This window comes from Mustela erminea, chromosome 5, assembly GCF_009829155.1.
Source record: "Mustela erminea isolate mMusErm1 chromosome 5, mMusErm1.Pri, whole genome shotgun sequence".
NCBI lineage: Eukaryota > Metazoa > Chordata > Mammalia > Carnivora > Mustelidae > Mustela > Mustela erminea.
The window spans coordinates 146,229,346-146,240,541 of NC_045618.1; the positions used below are offsets into that span (position 1 = coordinate 146,229,346).

An 11,196-nucleotide genomic window follows, 5' to 3' on the forward strand; every position below is an offset into this window, starting at 1 on the left:
GGCGCCGTTCCAAACGAGGAGTCCGTCCTTCCAGTGCATTTGCACACGGCTTCAGGGCTCTTGCTTACTGGAGCAGGTGGACCTTACTTCCCGCGAGAAAGGGCGCTCAGAACCCGAAGAGGCAGGCGGTGCAAGGCTCAGCCTGCCGCGGGCTCCTCCGAGGGCACCATCCCTCCCTGCAGCCCCAGGACTGGGGCAGGGAGCGAGGGCTGAACGTTGAAGCCAGTGTGGGGGTCCAAGGGAAACGGGGAAGCTGAACTGACCCAGGGAAATAGATGGGCTCGAGGGCTCCGCTGTAGCTGATAACGAACACATTTCCATTTTGTTTTCTGGGTAATTTTTAATTAAGTAATGTGTACATGGCTGATACAAGAGAAAGGTCTTATGCAGGAAAGAAAACAACCGTTTTGGCTAAGGGCTGGGTAAAGAAGAAAATGCAGGAGAAGCAGGAGCTGGGCAGGGCCGGCCCGGCTCACTTATAAACCTGTGAAAAAAATTAAAAAAGGTGTGGGTGTTCCCAGCGTCCAGGGCAGGGTCACAGGGAGCACGGCAGGTACCCCAAAGCTCACTTCAGCGGCACTACTCCACCAACCCCACCATCAAACACCTTCAGGATTGAGAAGTCATATGGGACAAGTGTCCAGATTTAATCCTAGACTTAACCTCTTGGTTCTGTCCCAGCACCAGTGTCACAGGGCAAGTGGGGGCCTTCTCCAGTCCAGTGCCCTATCTGCACACACCGGCATACGGCAGCCTCCGAGCACGCCTGCCCAGTGGCCACGTTAGTGTTGACCTTTTCACCAGTGAAATGGGTTTATTCAGTAATGACAGAATTGCAACGTGCTAGGGCAGAACCATAGGCAAGTCCAACAAACAAACAAGAGGAACATTATTTATGGAGAAAGGAGGAATCAGGAAGGCCTGTTTGGAATGGAAGCCCACTGGAGAGAACCAGGAGTCCTTGACGATGAGGGCTTGTCTCTGGCTTGCGGCACTGGGGCTAGTACTTCCTGGTGGGGGAGGCAATGTGCACCTTTCCTGGTGGGGCCCGAAACTGAGTCTTTCCTGTTAAGGAGTCTTCTGCTGGGTCTGTGACTGACAATCCTTGATGTCCAGTGGGACAAAGTGAGGGCCCCCAGTTCGGGCCTCCGCACTCCATTTTAGTGAAGTTTCCCTTGATTAATGTCCATACAAGCCAGGGACCCTCTACAGTGGTGAGGGACGCTGGAGGGCAGCGTCTTCCAGGGAGAGGCCCCTTGTGCTGGGAAAACTACACGAGGGGCCCAGAGAGTCAGATCCTCTGAAGGCACCGCCGGAGACACCTGGGGTGGCTGTGATCTTCTGATCTTCCGGTAGACAGGATCTGACCTTCACCTCCAACATATACATATAAATAGGCATAAATAAAACCTTCAGAAATCCCCATATAACTCAGACAAAGACAGGGCTGGCACAGCAGATCTGGTCATGACACCCAAGAATAGAAGATGGGGCTGTGCAAGGTGCCCTGACTGTCACAGGACAGAAGGTTCACACCAGCGTCACGTGGAAATTCATGATCTAAGTACACCACATGGAGTGAAGCTTCCTGTTAAAACCTTAAAAAAAGAAATACACCAACTGCAACTGTTTAGGTTGTAAGTTTCTAATGTAGCAGCAGAAAACGTTTATAGAAAAAATAGACTTTTAAGAAAATAGCTGAAAAAATCTAAAAAGATAAAAGTATAAAAAGTTTAAAAAATATATCTTACAACAAAATATTGCCCCAAACATATAAAACTTAATTTAAAAAAGTTCACCTATCTAAAGTTAAAACCAGGCTGGATACGGAGCTGGTGACTCAAGCTCTCCACAGAGCGGCAGCAGGACAGAGGAGGCAGATGCCCAGAGCCGGCGGGAGGTGACGACCAGCCTGAAAGAAAACTGCCCAGCCCCCTCAGGGAGAAAGGGGACAGGCCAACCGGATGCTGTTCTGGAACGTTCTCCTCATCACAGACAAGCCAGGCGCTGAGCCAGCAGATGCAGGGCAGCGAGCATCCCAGGCCAAGCACTCTGGATGCCTTAGGAACCCATCCATGACGTGTCCCATCAGGGCACAGCTGCCCGCTCAGGTCTCCACCAGGATCTCCACGGCGTGGTCCAGCTCGCCCAGATCCGACCTGCAGCTGGAACTGGGAGGCGAGGTGGCAGCAGAGGCGAAGGCCTGGAGCCCACTGCCAGGGCCCGACGAGGTGCTGCCCACCATCCCCGTCAGCACGGCATCCAGGTCGTAGTAGGAGCTGTCCACATCTGCAAACAGCTCTTCCACAGAACCCGAGGTTTTGCTCTCCAGCGTTTCAAAGATCTGATCCAGGGACTTCTGAAAGCCCCCTCTGCTCTCTCTCGAGCCGTCCCCTTCCCAGAGGCTGCTCTGCGGGCTCCTTGGCGCCTGTGCTGCGGGCGCCACGGCCAGTCCTGGAACCAGGTCTGGTTGGCCATCTCCCATGTCAGGGGCAGGGCACTCCCCCTCCTGCTCCCGCACAGAGCGGCACAGGATGTCAGTGGCGACGAGGCGGTCCATCGGCGCCCGCCCTGCTGCCTGCGGTGCCACCGTGCGCCAGGTCCCGTCCCGGGTCATCTCCTCCTGGATCTGCCGCACCGTGTTGGCTATGAGGACCGAGCGGCAGAGGTTGGGTTCCACCAGCATGTGGCACAACTGCAGTTTGACCAGGGACATGTCCAAGAGTGACTGGCGCTGTAGGCTGTAGGAGGGCATGGCCTGGGCACCTGCCGAGCAGCCTTCCACGTCCTCCGGCTCCTCGGCATTTTTTCTCTTTAGCCCTCGTGCAAACATCATGCCCTGTTGGAAAGCAAGGAGGATGCCATTTAGCACATTCCAGAGTGCCCAGAAGACCCCGCCCCGAGACTCAGTCTGCAACGGTCAAAGATGGGCTTGGGACAGGGACAGTCTGGCCCCTGGGGACATGAGGCCCCAGCTTCCGGAGGGAGGGCTCTGATTCACAAAGGAGCTCTAAACCACCACACAACACCCCAACCCCCCCACCCCGCCTCCATCGGAAAAAATAAGTGGGCTACAAATATGGGAAATACACTCATGATACACCCAAATTCTGGGCATTGGTGCCCACAAGGGAGGAGGGTGTGGGGGAAGCGGGACAGTTGCTGGCCTGCCTGCTGCCACCCACCTGTGCCCAAGCTGACGATGGTGGGTCCCAGCCACAGGCAGCCCCTGTCCCCTCAGGGCTTTCACAGCCCTGCTGAAATGGGCCCCTTGAGTCCAGAGGACTCAACCCTCAGCCCCTCAGCTAGAGAGGGCTGGGGGAGGACCACCACCAGGGCTGATTCCCTGGACAACAGTGTCCCTCCTTCCTCCAAGTACAGCCGGAACTCGGCCTCACTGGGCACAGGTGGGCCTCCAAAGCCAGCCACGATTCCAGCCTGGAGGACCAGACACCCCAGGGCAGCTTAGGACGCTCCTAGAGGCTCTGGGCGGGCACCGGTCTCATACCACACAGCAGCTCACCAGAACTCTTGCTCTCAGAAGCCAAAGTATGAGCAACTGTTCTTCTGAACTGATTCTAGTTGAGAGATCTCTGGAGAATCACAAAGCAGAGCAGGAAGGGTCTAGGGCCCCGACTCGGTATCTGCACCACCTGGCCAGGCGCCCGGAGGGCTACGGAGCCGGCTCTCAGGGCACAGCACCAGCAGCGTGTGAGGACCACCCCTTCTAAAACAAAGGTAAGTCATATGCTCAAGTCTCTCTCTTCTCATAAAGTAGCTAAATGTTTTTATTTCAAGTGACTTTCTTTTATTAGAGATTTCATGTATTTGACACAGAGAGAGTTAGCATGAACAGAGGGCAGCAGACTCCCCAACGAGCAGGGAGGCCGATGTGTGACCCCATCCCAGGACCCTGAGATCACGACCTGAGCCAAAGGCAGACGCTTCACTAACTGAGCTACCCAGGTGCCCTTATTTCAAATAGTTAATCTGAGCTATTCATGAAGAAGATTAGGTCTTTTAAATTTGCAAATTTTTAGACCCCCCCTTTTTTTTTTTAGAAAAAGCAGTCCAGTGGCTCTCTGTGACTGCTGCAGGGGCTCCCAGAGAGTGGGGGTGGGGGGTGCAGGGCGGGCGCCTGCGCTTTCTGCACTCAGGGCCCCAGAGTTCTGCACCCCTTCCAGAAGCCCCTCTGAGGACTCACTCCTGCCAGCCCGTCTCCAGGGTATCCTTTTGATGTCATAGACCTCACCCCCATACATTTAACTTTTTTAGAAATTTTAAAAATTAAGGGACTTTGGGGACATTTATCCTAAAGAAATGAAAACCAACATTCATACCAAAACCTGCACAAGAACGTTCACAGCAGCTCTGACGACCGCACCACGTCGGGCACACGTGGGGCAGCAGCCGCAGAAGGCCTCGCAGCGGGAGGGCAGCGCGCCCCAGAGACCCACAGCGGAGCGGTCTCAGAGGAATTATGGGGAGCGAGCAAGCCGATCCCAAGCGGGTGCACAAGGTACACACTGCATTTCTGGAACACTGTAAGATGACCTAGATCGGACGTGCTGCGGGCGCCCACGAAGCTACACAGTGCTGGGCGGCACAGAGCCCCGCAGGCACGCAGGTCGCACCCAGCTGGGAGTCGCACGGGGGACGCGTGCGTCTGTGCATCGGCCTCCCACGCCGACACCATCAGGCACGTGCAGCCCCGGACGGTGCCCGCGCGGCGGCCGTGCCTCTGTGAAACCAGCGGCGCGAGCGCACTCCCTCCCGGACAGCTTCCCCAGAACAGCACCCAGGTCCGACGCGGCCACTCTGCAGCCGCGACCCCGGCGCTCCTCCCGGGACCGGCCACGGGCGCACGGACCGCTGCCGAGGAAGTGCACGGAGGGCTCGCCCCCGAACTCGGGGAAGACCTCTCTCGCTACCGGCACCCACGGACTCAAGGTTTGGTTCCGGCTGCAAATGCGACTTCCGCAGAAGCCTGCTCTGTCCGCACTCGCGTGAGCCCGGGGCCGAGGGCTCTACCGAGGGTCACCGTGCGGTCCCGTCCAGCGGCAGGGACCCGTGCCGGGGGCAGAGTCGGGCTCCGGGGCTCCTCGGCCCTCGAGCACCTCCTCCAACCCCACGTGAAACTCCCGCTCTGGCGACCGGCGCCGACCGAGCTCGCTCGGAGGCCCAGGGAGCCGCACGGGCCGCCGCAACGACGCCGAGCCGCGCCCCGCGAGCCCCGCGTGGCCAGGGCGGTCCGCAGCGCCGGAGCCACCGCGCGCGGCGAGACCCCCGGCCCCGGCTCGGGATGCTGCACCGCGCACGCAGCCCCCGGGGCCCCGCCGGCCCCTTCTCGGAAGGCCCCGGACCGCGGTCTGTGAGTGGCCGGTCCGAGGGGGCCGCCGGCAGCGACGCTGACTCCGGGGCAGCCACAGCCCGCGGAGCGCACGGCAGCGGCGGACACACCGCGGGGGACGCGCGGCCCGACGGTGCGGGGCACCGGCCCGCGCCCCCGCAGCCACCGGCCACGGCCCGGAACGGCCTCGCGGAGCCGGACAAGCGGAGCCGGCAGCGCCCACCGCCCAGCGCCCGCCACCGGCCGCGCGACCTCCCGCGGGAACCGCCCCGCCCCCGCTCGCTCCGGCCGCAGCGTGCCCGGCCCACCCCCCGGGAACTTCTGCAAACGCAACGTCCATTGGACTAAACTAGAAGCTCAAAGTATAGAGGCTTCCCATTGGCTGAGCTGAGACTCCTCCCTTTGGCTGGGCAGGGACGGCCTCTCATTGGCCGAGCTGTTGCCGGGCAGGAGGAAACCTTCCCTCCTCCCGCCGGAAGGGTACCAGGGTCCACCGGCAAAGGGTGTCTTCCTGGCGGATCTGCAGTGGTCAGCGCGCGGCGTGGCCTGGGCACTGCTCCTGCCAGTCTCCTGACGCTGTTCTAAACGGTGTCCTTGGGCGCCTGGGCGATCAGTGGGTTAAGCCGCTGCCTTCGGCTCAGGTCATGATCTCGGGGTCCTGGGATCGAGTCCCGCATCGGGCTCTCTGCTCAGCAGGGAGCCTGCTTCCTCCTCTCTCTCTCTGTCTGCCTCTCTGCCTACTTGTGTTCTCTGTCAAATAAATAAATAAAATCTTTTTTAAAAAAAATAAAAATAAAAATAAATAAACGGTGTCCTTTGACTCATTTTTTACACCTGTTATTCCCAAATCCATTTTTGCTAGTAAAACAACTGACCTTCATTGTTAAGGTGACCACAGAGGAGGAGGTCAGGCTTCCATCTCCATGACAGCCCCAGGAGTCGATGACGTCGGTAACAGTCATCCCCAAGGGACAGGGTCTCAATAACCAACGGCCACCCTAATCCTTGTCCCCACTTCCTAGGAAAACCCAAACGTGCTGCCCACAAAACCACAAGGGCTGCTCGCTCCTCCAGCCCGCAGCCCCCAGCGGGGGCCCTGAAAGCCGGTTCCATCGGCAGTGCTGCCACGCGCCTGTCCCCAGGTGTCATTCTGCAAGCCAGGAGGTGGCCCACTCTGCGGCCGCAGCGGCTTCCAATAAACGGCCTTTGCTCTTCCCCCGCGGTTGCCTCTGTTTCCGCAGCTTACTGCACCTAACTGGGGAGAGCACCAAAAGTGCAAGACAAAAATCACCAGGGCCACCCCGCGGGGAAGCAGTTACGACGCAGGTTCCTCCGGGCATCTCCCTAAGCTCCTTCTCTGTGCCTGAGAGCTCGCTGCCGGCTCTGCTGGTCTTACCACATCTCCTAGGACACGCAAGGGCTGACCATCACTCCGACAGCCTCGCGGTGACCCTCAGCTATAAAGACACTGCAAGGACGGAGCCTCATTCCGTGCATACACACCACTCACGATTCCCCCACGTACAGTGAGGCTGGCTTCTGACTCTGCGTGCTGATACTGGCAGTACTTGGCTCCTTTCTACCAGTTTCCACCAGGGCAGAGGCAGGAGCATCTGTAAGGCACGTGAGTGAGACACATCAAGCCGCTTTCTACAAGGCGCCATCACTTCACCCTGCACCAGGTTTCTCTGTATAGATTTTTTCACATTTGCGGGTAAGTCCCCTCCACGTTACCCATTATCCCAGCTCCGTCCTCCAGTTCCCTGCCACGAACCTGTCTGACCACCCCGGATGTAAACATTATTTCCAGATTCAAAAGAAGCAAGTCAAACGGGTAAACTGTGGTGTGTCTGACAGTGGAACACTAGCCAGCAACAAAACCCACAGGGAGCTGTGCGACAACACAGACAAGCCTTCGTATGAAGCAAGCATGAAGAAACAGGTACCGCAGGCTTCCACTGACATCCACTGCTGGAAGAGGCGAAGCTAACCGAAGTCCTAAAATAGCAGAATGTCAGCAGCAGAGGAGCAGGGTCGGCGAGAACTCTGCAGGATGATGGAAATTCACCTATCCCGACAGGAGCCCGGTGTTCACAGAGCCCCCAGACTGCGCCACTACTAAGTGCTCACTGCACGGTATGAGGTGACACCTTCATTATAAAGAAAAGTACATGAAGAAGTTGGTGTGGGGGAGGCTACCACAGTAGTTTAAGTCTGAACCACTGTAGATGTTGCCTCCCACACGCTGCCACGTGCCTGGATCTCATTCAGCACGCCAGCACAAGTATGTGCTCAAAGCCACTCTAATGACTCCCTTCCAATGTCCCTGAGCAACTGTTAATTTTTGTTGCACTCCGTGCAAGAAAATGCTGGCCGGCTTAGGACCTGAGGAGGGGTAGCTCAAGGGCAGCACATCCAATGACACGAGCCGACAAGCTGTCACCAGAGCCACGTCGGGATGATGGGTCAGGCTGAGGAAGGATCACGGTGGCCGATGAGGATCACCCTCCTCAGACATTTGTGTTTGGGACAAAGTCAGCACAGAGTACAGACGGTTCTGAAGGCGGCAGAAGTGGGCACACAGACCCCTCCAAGCACAGCTTCACGGGCTGCCCGGGACGGTGGCCTGGGCGCTCGACCCTTCGAACACAGCACACAGGACGTCCCACTTCCCAGGCTGTCCTAACTGCAGAGGCTGACTCACCACGCAGTTCTGGGTAAAGAAAGCGTCAGGTATTACACAGCTCCGTCTGCTCCACAGCCAGCCAGAAGGGCCTGCTGAGTTCAGTCCCATCAGCTCCTCACGGGTCATGGTATTTTGCTCAAAACCCCCCGATGTTAGCGGACAAGCAGGCCATGCAGGGTTCAGCCCCGGGTCAGAGCACAGCAGCCCCCAGACCACCGGCTGCCCATACAGAGAAACTGGAGAAGACAGAAGGACTGAGGGTCCCATGTGGTGGGTGGAGCCAGGCAAGGGCACTGTGCCTGTCCCATCAGGGTGCCCCCCAAAACAAAGGGGATCCTGGCCTGGCAGACTCCCCGCAGTTCATGGCAAGCGGCCTCTCCCTTTCCTGCAGCTGCTCTCACGGGCTCTGGCCAGCAACCCCGACTCCAGCAGAAGGGCTTGAAGAGCGGGAGACGGACTCAGCTCTGAGCCGACCCGTCACCGCGATCTTCGGCCGCCACCAAGCATGTGGTGACAGGTGTTCAGGCAAATCAACGTGAACTCTCCGTTCCTGTCACAGGCTCAGACTGTCTCTGAAATACCCATCAAAGGAAAGCAGGAGACGGAGCAAGGCTGCCGACGTCCTGAGGAGGGTGCTCCGCAGCCCACCGGGGTGGCCCCTCTTCACTGTCTGAACTTTTCCTTAAGCGATTACTGAAAAAGCAGTTTTGAAAAAACATCCCGGGTACTTTTGTTACTTGGAGTGGAATACACAAACTTTCTCTGCCTGGAAACCCCTTCCCTAGGAAGCTGGAAAAACCGGGTGGCCCTCTTTCCAAGATCCAGCCCGGCCCTTCCAGAAGGAGGTCATCCGACGTCCCCGAGCTTCCGCTTCAGTTGTGAAAGAGGCAGAACTGGAAAAGGGCGTCCCGCACCGGCGAGTCGGGGGCATCAAGCCTCATGTCGCAGCAGAACTTCTTTTCTCCTCTTCCGTTCAAACGACAGTTAACGTCCTGCGCAGGCAAGGCCAGGGCCCCCGGGAGAAGGACCAGGGCCGGGACCCGCTGCACTTGGACCCGGCGACCCCGGCAAGCTGGGACCGGCAGCTCTCTCCCCGGGACCGCGCTCTGCAGACGACGGGGAGCGAAGCTGGCCCAGCCGGTCCCGTCCCGCGCGGCGGAGTGTCGGGGCGGCGGGGCACAGGACGCCCGCGGGAGGCCGTTCAGCGGCCAGCTCTGGGGATGCTCCCGCCCGCACCGCCCAATGTCCGCCTCCGCGGCCCGGGGCGGCTGCAGCCGGACCGCACGGCCGGCGGGCGGGGGGGAGACCACCCAGGGCCGCCCCCGTGCGCTCCCCGGGGCTCCCCGGCCCGCTGCAGGGAAGCCGGGCCGGACAGCCCGGGGGGCACCGCAGAGCGCCCGTAGCCTCCCCTCCGACGCAGCGGAAGCCCCGACACAAAGGGACGGAGCCAGAGTGAAGTCGGCCCCCGGGTGCCCGAGCAAGGTGCCCCGGGGGCCGCCGGGGACGGCTCCGCTGCCGCGACACGCGCTTCTCCGGAGCACCCGGGGTCCGGCGTCCGGAAGGCAGACCCGGTCCCCGCGGAAGGCCGTGCGGGGCCGTCCGGGCCGCGCCGCACACCCCGGCGGGCTGGGCCGGCGCCGACCCGGGCCGCAGACGGGGGGGCCGCCCGCAGCCGCGGCCCCGCCCCAAGGAGCCCGCAGCGCGCAGGCAGCCCCGGGCCAGGCCCCGCTGCGCGCTGCACTCGGCGCCCGGCAGCCCGGGTTCGCCGCGGCCGCCCGAGCCCCCGCCGGGCCGCCCGCCCCGCCCCGCGCCGCGCCCCCGCCCCCGGCCCCCGGCCCCCGGCCCCCGGCCCCCGCGCGCCCAGGCCCGCCCGCCGCCGCACAAAGCCGGCCGCGCGCACCGGGGCGCTCACCTGGCCGCCGCCGCCGTCTGCGCCCGCGCCCGCCGCCGAGGGAGGGGCGGGGCCGCGCGGGGCGGGGCGGGGCGGGGCGGGGCGGGGGCGCGCCCACAAAGGGTCGTCCTGGCGCCGGCCGCCCCGCCCGCCGATTGGCCGAGCGCGGGGGCGGGGCCTCCGGTTCAAACCGCGGGCGGGGCCTGGCGCGCGGTTCCCGCGCGGCCGCGTTGGCCGTTGGGTCCCGCGCCCCGGCCGCCCCGCCCCCTCCCGCTCCCAGGTCTCCGCGCGCGGCTGCAGCGCGCCTGCGCAGGGCCGGGGGGCGGGGCGTGGCGGCCGAGGATTGGGAAGCGGGGGGGGGGGAGCGCGGGGCCTCGGAGCCGTGCGCGGGGGGAGGCGGCGGCGGGGGAGGAAGGAAGGGGAGGGGAGAGGGATGCGAGGAGGGGCGTTGGGGTGGGGGCCGGTGGGCGGGAGGGGAGGGGAGGACAGAGGGACCTTGGGGGGTGGAAGGGAGCTGGGGGGCGGGGCAGGGACGCTAGGAGGGGAGCGGAGGGGGATCGGGTGGGTGGGCTGCAGGGGAGGGGAGGGGAGGGGGGCCCGCAGCTCCCGGACAGCCCGCGGTCGGGACAGGGGCGGCCCCGGCTGGCACGCAAGACACGAAGCCATAGACGTCCACGGAAGTCTGTAGGATCGCTTGTTTGTTTGGGGGCGGCCGGCCCTGCCCCGGGCGGGGAGCGAGGCGGGGCTCGGCCCAGGGTCCTGGGATCACGGCCTGACCCAAGGCAGACGCTCAAGCGGCCGAGCCCCCCGGCGCCGGGTCTCCTGGACGAGTTTCCCGCGGACGGAGGTCGTCAGCGCAGTCCCGACTCGGCTCGCTGGGGCGGCCCCGCCGGGTGGGATGTGGCGTCGGGAGCCCTCGGGTGAGGCGGGCTGGTCGCGCCGGCACCAACGGGAAGGGGCTGAAGAGGGGGAGCCCCGGGCCGGGGGAAGGTGACACGGTGGGGGGGCAGGAGCCCACTGGACCCTGGGCAGCGGAGGGGCAGGTGCTGAGTGGGGCTTGGAGAGCAGGCGGGGTGGAGGTGGGGAACGTGGCAGGGGACAGGTAGGGGTGCAGAGGGGGAACGTGGCAGGGGACAGGTAGGGGTGCAGAGGGGGAACGTGGCAGGGGACAGGTAGGGGTGGAGGTGGGGAACGTGGCAGGGGACAGGTAGGGGTGGAGGTGGGGAACGTGGCAGGGGACAGGTAGGGGTGCAGAGGGGGAACGTGGCA

At 62.2% G+C, this 11,196-nt stretch overlaps 1 protein-coding gene across 5 annotated transcripts; it reads right to left on the reverse strand.

The window, feature by feature from the left end:
• Positions 1-329: 329 nt before the first annotated feature.
• CDCA4 (cell division cycle associated 4) lies at positions 330-10,008 on the reverse strand. Of its 5 annotated transcripts, none has more exons than XM_032341618.1 (2): positions 9,949-10,008; positions 330-2,839 (listed from the first exon to the last, which is right to left on the reverse strand). In XM_032341618.1, exon 2 carries the CDS (start codon positions 2,834-2,836, stop codon positions 2,108-2,110), a length of 729 nt encoding a protein of 242 aa, XP_032197509.1. In that variant the 5' UTR covers positions 2,837-2,839; positions 9,949-10,008; the 3' UTR covers positions 330-2,107. The 5 variants fall into 5 exon arrangements, with proteins under 5 accessions (XP_032197509.1, XP_032197512.1, XP_032197508.1 ...); XM_032341621.1 differs by having other exon boundaries at positions 9,937-9,958; XM_032341617.1 differs by lacking the exon at positions 9,949-10,008 and adding an exon at positions 8,055-8,403.
• Between the last annotated feature and the right edge of the window lie 1,188 nt (positions 10,009-11,196).

Bases quoted from the DNA above. Each gene is read 5' to 3' on its own strand.
- CDCA4 (XM_032341617.1), bottom strand. From the start codon at position 8,303: ATGGGACCCTCAGTCCTTCTGTCTTCTCCAGTTTCTCTGTATGGGCAG. The intron at 2,840-8,054 runs GTGAGTCAGCCT...GCTTTCCAACAG, and splicing joins TCTTTACCCAGAACTGCGTG to GGCATGATGTTTGCACGAGG.